Source organism: Pocillopora damicornis, chromosome 12 (assembly GCF_964200805.1).
Source record: "Pocillopora damicornis chromosome 12, jaPocDami1.2, whole genome shotgun sequence".
Classification (NCBI taxonomy): Eukaryota; Metazoa; Cnidaria; class Anthozoa; order Scleractinia; family Pocilloporidae; genus Pocillopora; species Pocillopora damicornis.
The window spans coordinates 16,741,727-16,759,907 of NC_142681.1; the positions used below are offsets into that span (position 1 = coordinate 16,741,727).

The following is an 18,181-nucleotide window of genomic DNA, read 5'->3' on the forward strand; positions in this document are numbered from 1 at the left end:
GAATTATTTTATAGAACTTATTAGTCAAGATCACTATTTCCTCTTAGTCCTCTTGTCCAACTTTTCCTTCGATTCATTTTAACGTGAAGGACTGGGAACTAGTCTTACAACCACGTTTTCAAAATGGCGGAACACGATCTCACTGCCCGAATGGGCTCTTTTTTAGATCGACATCTCGTTTTTCCCTTGTTAGAATTTCTCTCTGTCAAAGAGGTAAGTTTTAATTTATATCGTATTTTCATCGATTCGTTAACTTTTATGGTGAAGTTATTAGGAAATAGCTGTATATTTTTCAAAGTAAAAACTCGACGTATATGTATAAAACAAGTCTATTTCCTAGACGATTTTAAGCTAACAATCTGCTCATCTCATAACTTTTGTCTCGGATCTTAGATTTACGATGAAAAGGAATTACTCAAAGGGAAGTTAGATCTTCTTAGCAACACAAACATGGTAAGAAAATCCGAATTAAAAAAACACTGAAATAATTAAATTATTTGACTAGAAGCTCTCCCTACTGAAGACATGCATACAATGTAGGTCCCAAAACATTTGTATCTCTTGAAATCATTTTGATTTTTCAAACTTACTGATCCTACTGAAAGGCATGATAGTTCCAAAATATGGTACGAACGCTTAAATAACATATGTGTACTTAGGAGGCTTACTGTACTGAAAAGAATAATTACATCTAAACACCTGTGTTCTTGAACAAACCGGGCTTCTGTTCCATCCAAAAGTGTTTCAAATAATTTTGAAGCCGATTCGTTTTTCATAAAGATGACTTAAGATATTTTGGGTGTATTTGGTTCAAAACCATCTTAAGTTTTATAGAAAACAGTCTGGTAAAGAATCGTGTTATACTGTTCAGAAATTGTGAAGTAGGTGCATTCTATTATGCCTGAAGGAGTCATAGCACTCTAACTTCCTTGTCATAACTACAACATACCAATACACATTGTCTTCCTGAAAAATGTTTTCAGCCATTTAAATTGTAAGTACATGTATATATGTCCATAATTAATGATATTCATTATCTTGATTGTCAGGTTGATTTTGCCATGGATGTGTTCAAAAATCTCTACCCAGACCAAGACGTTCCAGAAGGTTTGTTGATATTGTTTGATAGCATGTGACTGTTAACAATGGCGTTTAAAATAATCCTTATTTAATATGAAATGTATGTTGTTGAACTCTGTAATCTTTGCATACATGTGTATATTTTCTGGACTAAAAAAATTACTGTTATGCTGTGGGTGATTTTCAAAACATTTTTAGCTTGAAGCATAGGGTTTAGCTTTATGGGGAACTGGTTAATTGGTTTTTGATTGTAAAGTACAGTGTATTAAATAGTTTGAATTAGTTTTATGATGGAATTTGGATTTGCATGCTCTTGTGGAATAGATTGATAGATGATTGCAACACACTTGTAAAAAGGGACAAAAAGAAAAACAATTTATGCTTTTAAATTGAAATTCTAGAAATTCATTCACCAGCTAACAATCTCTTTGAGTTTTCAGGCTCTTAAAATTCATTTGTGCATCTTGAATAACACATGTTTCCAAAAAAAGTTTCAAATATGTTTAATGTTGTACTTTTCACTGCAGAGCTCGTTCAAAAGAGAACAGAAGTTGTCACACAACTGAAATATCTTCAGGCTCAGACAGAACCCATTGTGAAATGTTTTGAGGATCCAGAGTTTAACAATCAGATGCAAACAACAAGGTAAAATGAAATAAGACTTATGCAGTAAATGTTGTTTTCTTTGAAAATGTTGACACCCTGTATGTTAAATTTCAAGGTTAGCCTTGGTGTAATGCTCATACAGAATAGTGGCTGAATGAGCAATATAAGCTATTGAATTTCATTATCAATTTGACTGTATACAGGAATTTTCTGTCAACTTAGATAAACTGAAAGTTGGAAATTTTCAAATAATATCTGTAGTACTAGTTTACTTTAAGCTGGTTTGCAAGAATAGGAAAATAAGCTCATTGGCTCAAAAATATTTGTTGAAAAAAAAATTTATAATCATATGTATAATACACTTCAAAGGGTCTAAGTCATCATGTATTGGTGAGGTAGTGTTAGTTTAATAATATATCAAATAATGAAATTAGCAGAACACTCTTCAAATTTGATCAGAAAATTTGCAATGGCCACTACAATTTTAATTTATTCTTGCATTCCATGAGTAGTCCTTATAATTTTATGAGCAACTTTTAATTTGTTGATTTATTTATTCATTCAATTTTGACAGAGATGGGCGACAGCTATTTGAATACCTGGAAAAGAACCACGGGGTTTGTATATTTTTGAATGATTAATATATAGTTAAAAGAATTACTCTCATGAGACTGACTAAACTCCAGAGCAAAGGCTATGCCTCTTTCTTCCCAGAGTTCTATATGACATAAATTCTATACAATGACTTTGATTAAGTCAATTATCTTTGTGCTTTGTACAAATTCTGTTGCATCAGTAAAATGCTTTAAAAAATTTATTAAGGTGAAAACTTCAGGTTTTCTAGATGTAAGTTGCATTGTTCTTAGAGGTTAGGGCTACTTTCTGACACAAGTCAGATTTTTTTCCTTTTACCCCAGATACAAGATTAGAATGAGGTGTTTCTTAACTTACGAAAGCTTTTGTTTTATTTCTTTTCAGATTGAGCCAGAAATGTTGGACACATTGTACAAATATGCAAAATTTCAATACGAGTGTGGAAACTACTCTGGCGCAGCGGAATACTTGTACTTTTATCGTGTGCTGGTGAGTAATCTCAGAATTTATTATAGAAACCTTATTAGTTATTTCCCTGACAGAGCAAAACACCTGACATCAAATATAACAAAGCAATACAGTAGCTCTAACAAGCTGAGTTTGAGGTTTGGGTTCCAATTTGCAGGTGCAGTTTTTTCCTTGAAAATATGCCTATACACTTCATGATTGGGTTATAAATTAAGAGGGGAATGATAAAGATCCTTAACATACAGTTTAGAGCATGAAGCTAAGGCTAATAGGATTTTACTATCTTCAAGGATTGATTATGTCTCTACTGTGTGTTTGATGGGTTTGTCTGAAGAGCAAAAGCAAAAGCAAAAAAAGGAAATTGGAAATATTCATTAATCATTAATACATTTAAAGATAGTAATCAAACTAAGGAGACAATATATTTAAACTTTGCCTGCCCTTGGAAGTTAAGAACAATTTGTGTGAGATAAGGAGAGATTTTTATTTATAACAAAAACAGCTTTATATCCAAGGTAATTAAGTATTATCAACTGAGTTAATAACATTAATTGGCCACTATAAAGAGTTTCAAAGCTGATGTTTCGAGTGTAAATCCCATTATCAACTCAGTTGATAACACTAAATTACCCTGTTATACTCTCCCACTGACACAGCACCACAGCTTCTTTAGAAACTTACTCCCTTTAGCTCGTTATATTCATTTTGGTCAGCTAAATTGACCAATCACAGCACTTGTGGTCATGGAGGGATAAAATACTCTTTATTTTTGTTACAGGTTCCAGGGAATGATGATAGAAATACTCTGAATGCTCTTTGGGGTAAACTAGGTTCTGAAATCCTCATGCAGAACTGGGAAACTGCATTAGAGGATTTGAACAGGTTAAAAGATGTCATTGAGAGCAATGTGAGTATTTCAGTTCCCTAAATTGGCTGATAAAGAGCTCTTAAGTTGAGTCAGAAGATCACTGAAACAAGTAGTATAACATGACATAATTGTTCATATTCCTAGGCGCCTAGATCAATGTGCTTCAATTCTCTTACTCTTGAGATCACTGGCTCTCAATCTCTCACATCCTTTAAGAAAATTAGCTTAAAATATCTATTATCAATAACCACTTAATATTCTGCTTTGGATTTGAGTACAGACTATTATATTGCTGTCAACATGTTATTTTTGTATATCTGTCATATATATTAATTTTTTTATATTGTGCTACTTCTGATGGAACCTAAAGCTTATAAGCCTTAATGGTTTTTTGAGGTTTCTTCACCATTAATCTTGTTTTTTTTGTTTTCTTCATCAGTTGTTGTAAACTGTGGTAATATTAGATATTATGACAAATGGCTGACTACTGATTCATTTGTTTATTTTGCTCTTTTGTTAAATTTACTGTCTACTGAAAAGCTGAAGCAAGCTAAGAGAATTTCAAAATGTCAAGCAAACTATTTCTGTCCCCGTTTCCCTTTTAAATTTTGTTCCAAAATTTGCATTTAATACATTTTTAAGTTTACAAAACATGTTTTGACATTCTCATATCATCTTCAATTGCAAATGTCTGGGTTACAATTTGAATTTCACTTTCTGAAAGTGTTGTGGAATTAAAATATAATACAGATTTGTGAAATGACATTGTTTAAAATTATATTGAAATCTCCTATCACAAAATCAATAGTTAATCTTGAAAGCTCTTTGTCTTCAATATAATTTCATACAGTCTATCTTACATGGTGACATGTCTTGCATTGCTTCTTCAGAATCAGGCAGGAACACTCCAACTGCTGCAAGAAAGAACATGGTTGATTCACTGGAGCTTGTTTGTGTTCTTCAACCATCCAAAAGGAAGAGATCTAATCATTGATTTGTTTCTCTACCAACCTCAGTAAGTATGAGAGACATCAGATCTTTGCTGTGATCTCAAACAAGGCTGTTTCAAGCTAGCAAAGTTGTTGTCTTCCTTCCCAGAAAAGCCCTTGGCTCTCTTATCATAGTGAAGTTAGCCTTTTCAGTCACTAAACCAATCAAATTTAACCTTGAGAATATGTGTTGTAGAGAATATAGGTTGTCTCAAAGACAGAAACATTTTTGAAATGTTGTCTATGGAACAGTATGGAGAATGAGCTTATTTCAATGTACACAATAATAACTATAAATTTTAGGATTAAAAGGCTTAAATCTTGGACATGCTGTTCTTAGTAATTTGATGTTTTCCAAGAAATTGCTCAAATTTTTCTCCTATTTATTTTTTGTATTTAGATACCTCAATGCAATCCAAACCACATGCCCCCACATTTTAAGATACCTCACAACTGCTGTCATCACTAACAAGCGCAGACGAACAGTACTCAAAGACCTGGTGAAAGTCATTCAACAAGAGTCTTACACATACAAGGATCCAATTACTGAGTTTTTGGAATGTCTCTATGTCAATTTTGACTTTGATGGGGCTCAGCAGAAGCTAAGAGAATGTGAAACAGTGAGTGTTCGTATTGTTACTGTTGTAAAAGATCTATCTTTTTGTATGCCTTTTGTGGTGTAGAAGAGGGCAGTTCATTACCTTTTTATGGAAATAGGAAACATCTCTTGGAAGTGATTTTTGTTTTCTGTCAGGGTTCCATGCTGAAGTTTTTTCGAAGTGCCATCTGGTTCCTTAAATTACAAAGATTCCATTAAGATGTGCATGTAGTTTTGAATGCCAGAGGAAAAAAAAGGATAGGAACGCATTTTTTTCAAAATTGCCTTACCATATACTTGTATTATTGCATCGATCATGATGTTTGTCTTGGAAATGAGCAGTATGTCTTGCAATTTGTTTTTGGAGTTGTGTACAATGCACCGTATTTCTTCACCCATAAGCTGAGCAATCTTTTCAGTATTTGACACAAAATTTTGGGAGATTTTTTCAGGAGAAACGTGGTTCAGCTTATAGCCGAGGGTTTGGGTAGTTTGCAACATCTTAAGGTTCAATACATGTACTTGAACAACCAAGGATAAGGTGGCAAATATTTATTTTAGAAATCTAGAAGTTGCTATGTAATCAATATTGCTCAGCTTGTTACAAACTAGTAGTTGCCAAACTGGTGATTTTTGCTGCAAATGAGCCACCAAAATGTTTTCAATTTGTCATGGCAACTAAAATGGTCACAGCACAGAGAACTGTGTTCAACAGGTAATTTAGTGTTAACAACTGAGTTGAAAACATAAATTAGCCACCATAAAGGGTAAAAAAGCTTTTTTACCCTTTATGGTGGCTAATTTACGTTTTCAACCCAGTTGTTAACACAAAATTACCTGTTATACTCTCCCACCGACGCAGCAACACAGTTTCTTTAGAAACTTACCCCTTTATACTGTGTTCAACAGCTGTATTATAATGCTACTGTGATGGAGAAGTTTGCCTGGTGCCAGTTCTCAGGTGTTAACATTCTTTTTCACAATTAACTGCCAACAGTGAAATACACAGCGGTGCCCAAAAGGGGCCTTAGGGCAAAACCAAACACAAGAGTATGTTTGCAGGCTAAACAGATGGTAGTGAGAGGTCAGAAGATGGCCAGTAACTGGCCATTATTAAATCCCTGCTTAAACAAGGTTTGCCTGTTCTGATTGCTCTGCAGGTACTGCTAAATGACTTCTTCCTTGTGGCGTGTTTAGATGACTTCATTGAGAATGCCAGACTGTTTATATTTGAGACATTTTGCAGAATACACCAGTGCATCAGTATAAGGTTTGGAGCAAAGAAAAACTTGATTATCTTCTTGATCTGTTATGGTTCAACCAAATTTAGTGGTAAATGGAACTGTTAAAGCAGGTTAGGTGTGAATCAAGTTTCATTTAACACTATCAGACTGATCTATGTGAACCTAATTGCAATATTGCTGTCACAGAAGAATCCAAAAAGCAAAAGTTGAAAAATGCTAAAGGCAAGGTTGGAATTAATTTGCTGATGAGTTACAAGTTGTACTTTCAAACTTCTCAAATTAACTTTTGATTTCCAACTTTCATCCACTACCCTAATAGGGCTAAAAAAAAGATGTGTAATAAAACCATTTGAAGTTTAATTTTTGGAATATCTTGTTTCCAGTTTTCCTATTTGGAAACAAAGAGTCACATCAGTGATGAGGGGGTTAGCATTGCCCCCCAGATAGTTAAATTTTCCTTGCAATCAGAATTTTTTTTCCTTTTTTTCGTGATTACTATATTCCAATTAGGAGCATCTTTCTGCATCTTATTAACCACTCCATGAGATGATCACGAAGCACCCTTTGAAGCAGTGATTTTAAAGCAGCAAAATGGATTGCATTGCTGTAATATTCTTCAAGTGATTGCACTAAAGCAATTTTTTCAAGTAGTACAATATCATGTTGCTTTCCTCTCCTAACAGCATGCTTGCTGAAAAGTTGAATATGACTCCAGAAGAAGCAGAAAGGTGGATAGTTAATCTGATCAGAAATGCAAGATTGGATGCTAAAATTGATTCCAAGTTGGTATGTCTAAGGCCTGTTAACATACATAGTACATTTGCAATGGAGTTTATGCATACTGATGTTGGGGTGTGAAGGAATGATAGGCCAGTATGCAATGTTTTCAGTTGTAATTATATTTCACAAGACAGATGTGATGACCAATTAATTGGTAGCACTGTGGACTGTAGGTTGAAAGAGTCAGAGCCTTTGGAGAAGTAGTTTGTTACCCAGAGGAAGAAAATCTTGCCTTAATTGCTTCATGGGAGATAAAATCTGATAATGTGGGCTACAGAGCTTGTGTGCCAGATGAAAAATATTGGGTAAAAAGCTGTTTTAAACTGGGCTGTATAGCGTATAGGTAGGCACTTTTTATAAGCGCTTCAGGATGCACATTTCTCTGCTCGTGGAAAATTTGAGATGTGTCAGGGAGAGGTTTCTAGGGATCTGGCATCAATTATCAATGCTAGACCCTCTGCAGACCTCTTGCTGGTTTGCATTGTGTAAGGCCTCATACTTTCCCACAGGTGAAGAAACACCTGGACAGGCTGTAGGCTGTATTTGGTGTGAAGTGTAACTCTTAAATGCCATCTTCATGATCTGGAGTTCCCCTCATGGATTGGGACTCCCATGTTCATCTTTCTTGGGGATTACTTGTCTTAATAAACTTCTCTATTTCAGGGTCATGTGGTTATGGGTACTCAGGCTCCCTCTGTTTACCAGCAAGTAATAGAGAAAACCAAAGGCATTATGTCCCGCACTCAAGAACTGGCTCGTAACATTGAAAAGAAACTCAATGTAGACAAGATGGGATATGATGGGGTAAGAACCACAAACATCATACTTATATTTTCGTTTGACTGTGCGTGTATTACAAGCTTTGTTTGTTTGGGGTTTCTTTTTCATCATGGGTTGAATGCTTGTCAACATTCAAATGATTGTCCAGTTCTTTTTTTTTTGTTCAGTTTTCCTTACTTTTCTGTGCAACCTGATGATTTTTATGTGAACAAGGAAAGCTCCACTGCTCCCATTCTGTTTATAAATGTACTCTGTCTGCAATATAAACAGCAGTTTATCTGATTTACTCCTTCGATACAATCATTAGATAATGCCTTTGATATCACTCCTTGTCTTCTTAATCTCTTACTTATTTTTGTCTCTTTAGGGTCCATGGGATGCATACGATCCTTCTGGATTCTTCAAGCCCTAAACAATCTAACACTTACACTTTTTAGTGCCAAGTTTACGTGTACATCACATGCAAACTGTAATCTCTTAATACAGTGTATTACAAAGCATTATTTACTGATCTCAATCAGGCACAAAAAACTTAACTTGCTCTTCTGAACTGAAAAGTATATCTTGGGAAGGGGGAAACGGGGGGGGGGTGGGGTTAGGGGAAAGGAAAGGGTTGGGGAGGGGAAGGAAGAGGGCAGGGAAGATAGAGGGACAGGGATGCCCAAGGGCCATTTTTGAGCAGACCCTTAAAAAAGAGCAGTCTGGGCCTAGCACTTACTTGACACAACACCCCCTCCCCATCGGGAGGTAATATCCTAAAGAACAACTGTGAAAAATGGCTGTGAGGAAGGGGATGGGAGGGGTTGCTCTCTCACTCGACAGAAAAAGATCATCCCCTTCCTTTTACAATGAGATTTTCCCTTCCCCTTTTCCAAGGTGTACATGTATCAGAAGATACCCAGTTCAAAGTAGTAACAGGTTAGCCTGCTTGAACTAAACGTAAATCTTGGTTTGCACTTTCGAGGTGCACAACGAAATAATAGCGAAAAATAGAGAAATAAACGTAAAGACTCCGCTCCAAAGTGTAGTAACTTTTATTTCAAGTGCTCCGATTATATTAACGCGAAAAGCCACCGACGGACTGAAGTATGAGCCCGTGAGTAGGCGTTCATTACTGAGGCAGCGGCACTAGCATTTATTTTTGCCCGTGAGTAGGGTTAACCCTTTAACTCCCGAGATCTGATCGTAAATTCTCCCCTCTTGCTACTAAACATTACCTGATTAATTTGTGTATTCTTATTAATTGTCTGTTGGATAAATGTATGGATATTTTAGGGAGAAGTTACATGTTAATCATTTCTGGGGGTTTAAGGGTTTAGGCCTTGAGAAAAGCGAGCCAACGAGAGATCTGTAAGGGATCTTGCACCGTTAACCCTTAGCTCCCAGATCAAATTTGTAATTCTCCTTACTGTCAACCATACAATTTTTATAATTTTAGTTCAGAGAATTTAGTATTGGATCAACTAATCATCCCTAAATTGACATTTTTCTTTATTCTCATCACTTATCTGATTGATATGGTATTGATATTTTAAGGAGAAATTCTGTCTTGGTCACTCATGGGAGTTGAAGGGTTAATGCGATGCTTAACTCCGTTTTGTGATTGATGCAGAAAGCACGCGCCACTCTCTCAACCAATCAGATGCAAAAGTAAAACCCAAGCACGACTTGGTGTCCAGCGCTTTCCCGCGCTTTCGGCAGTTTCCTTGCTTTTACTTAGAGTTCTTGTGTATGGGGTATTTTTCTTTTTATTGGCTTTTATGATTACTTTCTTTGTAGTTTTGCCGCACTCGCTTGAAGAGCGCTCCATTGTTTATGATTTAAATACTGGAGGCATCAAATAATCCGACAAAATACTTCTTGTTTCATCGCATAAAATATATTGACTTTGTAAACAACCCGCAAATAGTGGTCTGTGAATTTAACTGTTCCCCAAACTTCCATGAACGACTCGTAGCTTCTGTTTATTTGCATTCTCGCGCCATTCAGAGTTTAGTCTTCGTTCCTCCTTCACTCGTTATAAGAACGGAGACTTCTTGTCGAACTTCCCCAATGTCCGCTCAGCAAGGCAAAATTCTTTGTTTCCAGACTATCAAGGTTTTATGCTCTGTAGACAAGTTATGAGCCAAATTTTTGGCAGCGCAAGGTTGTAGCGTTGCCCAGGTTTCGATGTGTATTGTAATTAATAAAAGGTCGCGGCGTTTATTTATTTATTAATTTTTGGTATCATTCCATTAGTTTTTCATGTCTTTTTTTTTTCATAACCGCCAGTCAATGATTCCATCTTCATTTTTGAGTGGAAAATGCTGTCAGTTTGTGACGCGAGTGTCAGAACAGTACTCAAAGAATCGTTGCATGGTCAACATGACGCTGGCGGCTGTCAAAGTCAGTTTTGAGGAAAGGTGCCATATTTTGGACGTTGAGAGCGAGATAAACCTGTTTTCTTCTGGTAAATATTTCATGATCAGTAGGTCTTGAGAGCCGAAGATTTTTCACCTTTAACAAACTGTTTACCCTCAAGTAACGCGCATCAGTCTAAAGATCCTGAAAACTATTTGCGAAGAAGAGTTATACTCACTCATGTAGCGAAAAATATACAACCATTTCCTTCCCTCCGATTAGACATGCATTCCTGCTCGAGTGATAAAAGCCTTCAGCTTTCAGTCTGCTAATAAAAGTCTTATCAATTTTTCTCTTCTTAAAACCTGCTGGAATTAAGCCCTCCTCAATGCAGTCAAATGTTCATCTGTAAGGATGTACTTTGTAAACTCCATCCCATCTAATCTTGCCAAAGTACGGCTCTCATGATTTCATGGGTTTCCAAGGCATTCAGTTTAACTGAACTGCAAGCAAATAAAAGGTAGGACGGCAAGCAATGATGTTGGTCGCAAACTTGCACGTAGAGGCCGGCGAATCTCTGCCATTATGAAGCAAACGTTGTGATGAAGGGACAACAGCACATCCATAAAAAATACATGCAGACCATGAAGGCAGTTTGAAGAAGAAAAAACAATTCTTGAACCATGATGCGAACCGAGTAAAAGTGGAGAGAGATGATTACTATCTATTTATGAAAAACTATTATAATGTCAAATCTTTCTTGTTTATGAATTAGCATCAGTTTTGTAATTTTATTGGCTCAAATGCATGAAACGAACGTGTAAATCTTTTTTAATTAGTTGTTTGGGGGCATGTGATGTTAAAGGTGATATTTCCATCAGTTTTGTGGAAAATCTTTCATGCCTCATCTGCTATACGTGATGGTAGATTCAACTTGGAGCATTTAGGCTACATCTCTCAACTTCGTCATAATATTGTGATCAGTGTTAATCTTTCGCATTCTTCGCAGTGGCGGATCCAGACCTTGAGCTAAGGAAGGGGGGGGGGGCGGTTTTTTGTCGCTTACCCTGCCGGCTTTTCTACCTTTTGCGATTCTTTTTATTTTACCTAAAAATGAGGGAGGGGGGGCGGGGTTAGATCTGCCACTGCTTCTCTATTCCTTTTCATTTCCAGTTTATTCCTGCCTCCTTGGAGTCTTTTTGCACTTTTAGTTGAAGTAAACCAAGCGTGCCCGTCTTTGGTTGAATGAAATGAATTAACCGTTATGATTTTTAAGGAAAGGAAAATAAAAGGGAAATTATATTCAGTTGTTCGTTTGGTTTCGAGTCAATACTACCCTCGATCGGCCATTGAATTGTGCGCCGGTAATTTCATAATCGCCGCGTTTTATTCTTTAGAAATTTTTATAATGACCGTGTTCTCCTAAGCCATCTGCTTAAATTTTAACTTTGTGTTCAACTTATTTGAATTTTTTCACATTGAATTTCACGAAGGAAGCGAGCCAAATCTTACCAATTAAAACCAAGCTTATTAATTTTTAATAATGTATTTTGAGAAGTTTTCTTGGCACTTACGATCATTACCATACAGCCCGATGTATATCCATCTCTGCATTTATTTTCAGTATTTAGGACTATCTTCAACGGCAAACTTTAGAGCAGACAATGATCCCGTGGTTCGTGGCTAGAAATGAAGTGATATAAAGTTCTGGAATCTTTGATCATCTGGAATACGTGAAACTGGAGTCCATGTTAGAACAAGCCTCCCTCGCTGTCATAGTGCTCATCATTTATCTCGTGGCTGGAATGTGGGGAATATTCCTTGGCAAGGTTATTTTTGATCAATGTTTTGCAACTGCTTAAAACTCGAGCCATCATTCAGGAATACTGTTCAAGAAATCAGATGAGATGTCCTTACTTTAAAATACAAAGCAGCCAGTCACGCTGAAAGTTCTCAAAGCCAGCCAGTGATATAAGTTTTAATTCATTTGAATTCGCTCTGAGTTGCATTCGCACATGTCAATCAACCTGGTTCCTCAAACTCACGACTTTTTAAACGTATAAAGTAAAGCAACTCTGTATTTCATGTTTGTGCTAAAAGAATGAAACGAAATACAAGATTATACAACTCAATGTTACATGGTATTACGAAAAATATCCTCAATTTCAAAGACCGTTTAATAGTAGCTAAAAGTAACGGTAAAAACCACGATAAAATGATCAACGACTTGAATTTTGATGTTCTGTTTACAATAGCTTGGCTGTTTGTTGCTCTTATGACTTTATGACTTACCGATAGACTGACTGACAGTGTGTCAAACTGACCGATTATTTAGCATGCTGAATAAAGGGGGTAAGTTTCTAAAGAAACTGTGACGCTGCGTCAGTGGGGAGTAATAACAAGATAATTTTGGTTTTGCAACCTGAGTTGAAATGGAAATTGGCTATCGTAAAGAGTTTCAAAGCTGTTTTGAGCGTTAGTCCTTTGTCAGAGCGATTAGACGATTTTTGGGTTGTGTGTGTGTGCATATCAACACACTCACAAGCCATAATTCCTCCATTCGCTCTGACAAAGACAGACCGACAGACTGATTTACTGACTAGCTGACTGACCGACCGATTGACTGATTGATTGACCAACTGACGGACTAACTGACTGATTGATTGACCAACTGACCGACAGACTGACTGGCGTACTGACTAACTGACTGAGTGTTGACCGACTGACTGACTGACTGATTGACTTATTGACTGACAGACTTACAGACTGACTGACTGATTGACTGCCTGAATGATTTGCTAAATGACTGGCTGACAGAATTACTAACCTACCTAATAACCTCTTAATGACTAAATGACAGACTGACTGACTGACTGATTAACTGACTGATCGACTGACTGATCGATTGACTGCCTGACTGCCTGACTGACTGACAAACAGACTGATTGATTGACTGACCGACTGGCTGACTGACAGACTGACTGGCTAATTTACTGACTGACAGACAGACAGGCGGACAGATAGACAGACAGATTGAGAGACTAAGTGACTAACTGATTTACTGAGTGACAGACTGACAGACAGACAGATGGACGGACTGACTGACTGATTGACTGACCAATTGACTGTCTGATAGACTGACTGACTGACTGAATGATTGATTGATTGACTTCCTGATCGACTGACTGACTGAATAACAGACTGACTGACTGAATAACAGACTGATTGATTGACTTCCTGACTGATTGACCGACCGATTGACTGCATGACTGACTGATCGACTGATTGACTGACTGATTGACTGCATGACTGACTGATCGACTGATTGACCGACCGATTGACTGCATGACTGACTGATCGACTGATTGACTGACTGATTGGCTGACCGATTGGCTGACTGATTGTTTGACTGATTGACTGACTGATTGGCTGACCGATTGGCTGACTGATTGTTTGACTGATTGACTGACTGATTAGCTGACCGATTGGCTGACTGATTGTTTGACTGATTGACTCACTGATTGGCTGACTGATTGTTTGACTGATTGACTCACTGATTGGCTGACTGATTGTTTGACTGATTGACTCACTGATTGGCTGACTGATTGGCTGACTGATTGGCTGATTGATTGGCTGACTGATTGGCTGACTGAAGGGGTAAGTTTCTAAAGAAACTGTGGTGCTGCGTCGGTGGGAGAGTATAGCAGGTAATTTAGTGTTAACAACTGGGGTTGAAAACGTAAATTAGCCACCGTAAAGAGTAAAAAAGCTGACGTTTCGAGCGTTAGCCCTTCGTCAGAGCGATTAGATGGATAGACAGATAGATTTGACAGACTGACTGATTGACTACCTGAATGATTTACTAAATGACTGGCTAACTGAATTATTAGCCTACCTAGTTACCTATCCATAACTAAATGACAGACTGATTACATGACCAATAGACTGTCCGACTTATGGATGAAAATGATGAATTGATTGAGTATTCGTTAATTGATTTAACCTAAAGACGGGCCACAGAGAGGTAATCCAGAAACTTTCCAGTCCGAAAAACGATGAGACTCATTTATTTCTGAATTTGTTATTAGGCAGCTGACAAGATTTCCGGTATAGTACTGAAATAGCAGAGAAAATATGAAAAAAATGAACTTATTTGTCACAGGATCATGTTTGTTTTCTTTAATATGGAGAATATACTGCAGTTTCCCAGTTGTTGACCGGTATCATTCGGGGTCAGATCCTTGAAGATAAGGCTAGCAATAATGCTGCAAGGAAGCGAATTAAGGGAATTTTTCATTCAGTCGATTGCAAGAGTAATCTATCATCTCAAGTCCACGATGAGCATGCTAATAACATTTTCGTTTGATGAAACCAGAAACAGACGGCAAAGCGCCGGAACAGGCAGCGTTAATAGCAAAGTGTTCCGTAACAGGCATTCGACGCGAAGAATTAATTAGCAATTTTTACTCGCCGATCAAAGTTTACATAGCTTTTTAACTGATGCTACAAATACTAATCCTTGTATGATAAAATACATTACAAAGCGTCTTAATAAAAGCCAAGAGTTGAAAGTAGAAAATAAAATAATTCAGAAGAAAACTGATCGAGAAAAGAAAGTTGCATTCTACGTGTTTCTATAGACCGAGAGAGATATTTCCCGTAAAAAATGTGTCAGTACGAAGAACAACAAAATATTAAGATTCTTGGCTTGGTTTCTGTTCCTTTGTTGGAATTGCCCTAAATCTGACGAATTCTTACTTCGTATACTTGTTTCTGCCTTGTCTTTAAAATCAAATGAACCAATAGTTTAATGAACTGCGAGTCCCCTGTTCATCTCAGAGCCGTTGAAATAAAGTATAAACGGCGATTTTCTTCCTAATGCGAAAGTTTGAAGATCCAAAATTTTCTTGCACAACATAGAGCACCTTGCAACTTCTGAAGGCTGAGTCCAAATAGGTTGAAAACGAGGTGTCAAAATCGTCAGGTTTTCGTCTAAAGGCAATCGTTTATATATCCATTCTCCTGCGGCTGTCCAGCTAGAAAACACTGCCCGATGAAATAAGCTTGCAAAAGTGCCAATGCTCCAATTAAACCAACTGCTACTGCAGCGAGAAAGATCGTCAATGTTCCGGTCATCACTTAACTTTGCTCTGTCCCACTCATACTAAGCGATATTGTTTTGTTTTCCAATGTTTATTTTCAAGGCTGGTTGTCATCTTCCTAGCCCTTTCATTCCGCGTCAATTCTGGTGTCAATTGTGCGTCGCACTCGACAAATCATCAATAATTGATTTCTGAAGTGGCTAAAAGCTTTCTTTACGGCTCACAAAGGACTCGACTCGATCGAGAATTTAGCGGCATAGAATTATTCAGCTTGCTGATTTTATTATGGTGTCGATCCAACATATATCAACTCAGGTCGCATCGAGATAAATAAAACGAATTGACGAGTGCAGTTCTATTTCTAGAACAATTTATCACTTCAAATTGCGACATGCATGTATAATGATGACGGATTTTCGGGAATTCTAATTTTCAGGATTTTCTGAAACGATACAAAGATGTCGATGGTTTCTTGAGAGAGAAAAAAATGCCCTAAGACTTAGGATAGACCTTATTTTAATTTCAATTGTTGCCAGAGAGAGAGAAAAAAAATTTTGTTGATTAACAGGTGGCAAAGGGTGTGTTCAGCGTAAAACTGTCAATAACTATCTAACATTCATGCAAGGAAATCTCATAACACTTGAAATTCCTTCAGAAATAACAGAAATATGAAAAAATGACCTTGCCAGTCGGACGGTTCTTTATCTCTAATTAATTTAATCGTTCTTACTTCCAAAAAGATAGAGAAATCTCTTTTTTGTGCAAGTAAATGTAATTCAATTTTTTTAAATTTGCAAGATGTAAATGCTGTGACAATTTTAATAAACAACATATTCGTGACATGGTGTTATCATTTTCTTCTTATTAAATGGTGTGCAGTACAAGTAAATAAGGAAAATCCAATTTTACAAACAGAATTTGGAAGCAAAAATTATGATTAATTCCGTATAATACAGCAGATAAATTACGTCTCTCCGACTTCAATTATGCAATATGTTTATTTTAAACAACCAGCACCTCTTCAAACTCTAAACATACCGTGCAATAATATTGTTACTGATAGAGGGGCTTATTTACATTAGATACTGCCCTTGGGTACGAACCAAGATTATGTAAAACACTTCAGTCCCGTTTCTAGAAAAAAACATGTTTCTTAAAGACGATTTTGGCAAATCACTCCAGTTTGGCTACAACCCATCTCTATGCTAAGTGTCTCATGTGAAAGGTTCCCTTACTTAAAACCCAGCGAAATATACTCTATTTCTAAAACACACCATAGTAAAATTTAAAATTGTTCAGTTTCAAGTTCCTGAGATTCAGAGGAAGCAACAGGTTCAGTTCCTTTCGGTTTCATGCAAACACAAGCACTCGACGTTTTTCTTCTCTAATACATCTTTTGCTCCGGATAAAATTTCACCAAGTAGTATCCTCCAGGAACACGGTATGTGGTCTCGCTGTTCCCGAGAGTACGGTCAGATCCAACGCAAAATTTCTTGTATAGATAGACCTGAAGTAACGTGAAGGCCGCCAAGGTTCCTACGAAAAATATCTCGCATAAAACCATGCTGTTGTCGTCAAATTACCTTTGCTAAATTCAGCCTTGCGCCAAAGTACGAGGTACTATCTTTCTCCCGCAAACTTTGTTGAAAACGTTCACTCAGTTGGAGTAATTATATAACTTTGATACTAGCCTCTGGTACTCACAAGTAAAGAGTTACATGTAGCTCATTCCAGGGGTGGCTTCCACTAAATTTCACTCTTAGATGCCAATTTATGCGGAAACTGAGGTTCAAGTGCCAAGAGCAATGTATACGTTAACAATAGACCACCAGAGAAAAGTTTAAATAGGGCAAAAGATTGTAATAAATTTTCATAAATTGGATGAACGGGTATTTAAAGGAAGCTCGAATGTTTTTATGGCAGAATGAAAGTGTTATCATATAATGAGAAAGAAAAAGAAATTAATTCAATGAAAAAAGGATTGGAAAAGGGATGCTAGTAATAAGGTAATTGACATAGTATAGTTTGATTGATTGAAGTTATTTCCCTACCTACCCATCCCTTCAGTTTTTTTGTTCTCCGCGCACTAATTGACAAGAATTTGCGGAGGATCGTAGAGAAAAATCAAGAGAGCGGTGTGGGGTGGGGATACCCGAAGACCGCTGTGTCAAGTCTTCAAGTCAGTAAGTCAGCAACTACGAAGCTAATTATCTTACCACCTACTCGTCCCTTCATTTTTCGCTCTCTGCGGACCACTTGATAAGAATTTGTCGAATAGAGAAAAGTGAAATCAATAGGTTGGGGTGGAGGTACTAGAAGGCCACTGATTCAAGTATTCACGTCAGTAACCCCGCAACCTACCCATCCCTTCAGTTCTTTTGCTATCCGCGCGCCAATTGACAAGTATTTGTGAATAAGATGAAATCAAGAAAGTAGGGGGGAGGGTGGGGGGGGGGGGGGGTGGAGGTACCAGAAGATCGCTGAGTCAAGTATTCACGTCAGTAAGTCAGCAACTACGAAGCTAATTATCTCACCACATACCCATCCCTTCAATTCTTTTACTCTCCGAGCACTAATTGACAAGAATTTGTGGGTTAGAGAAAAGTGAAATCAACAAGGTGGAGGTTGGGGGGACCACTGAGTCAAGTATTCACTTAAGTAAGTCAGTGATGATGCAGATGCTGTTATTTCCCCACCTTCCCGTCCCGTTGGTATCTTTACTATCAACAAAC

The 18,181-nt window shown here is 37.1% G+C and overlaps 1 protein-coding gene across 1 annotated transcript; it reads left to right on the top strand.

The window, feature by feature from the left end:
* On the top strand, positions 1-9,029 carry LOC113680084 (eukaryotic translation initiation factor 3 subunit E). Its single transcript, XM_089189648.1, has 13 exons — positions 1-213; positions 394-453; positions 1,050-1,107; positions 1,608-1,725; positions 2,261-2,303; positions 2,665-2,769; positions 3,527-3,655; positions 4,507-4,631; positions 5,006-5,225; positions 6,364-6,473; positions 7,131-7,233; positions 7,891-8,031; positions 8,375-9,029. Exons 1-13 carry the CDS (start codon positions 124-126, stop codon positions 8,417-8,419), a joined length of 1,347 nt encoding a protein of 448 aa, XP_089045774.1. The 5' UTR covers positions 1-123; the 3' UTR covers positions 8,420-9,029.
* The last annotated feature ends 9,152 nt before the right edge of the window (positions 9,030-18,181 follow it).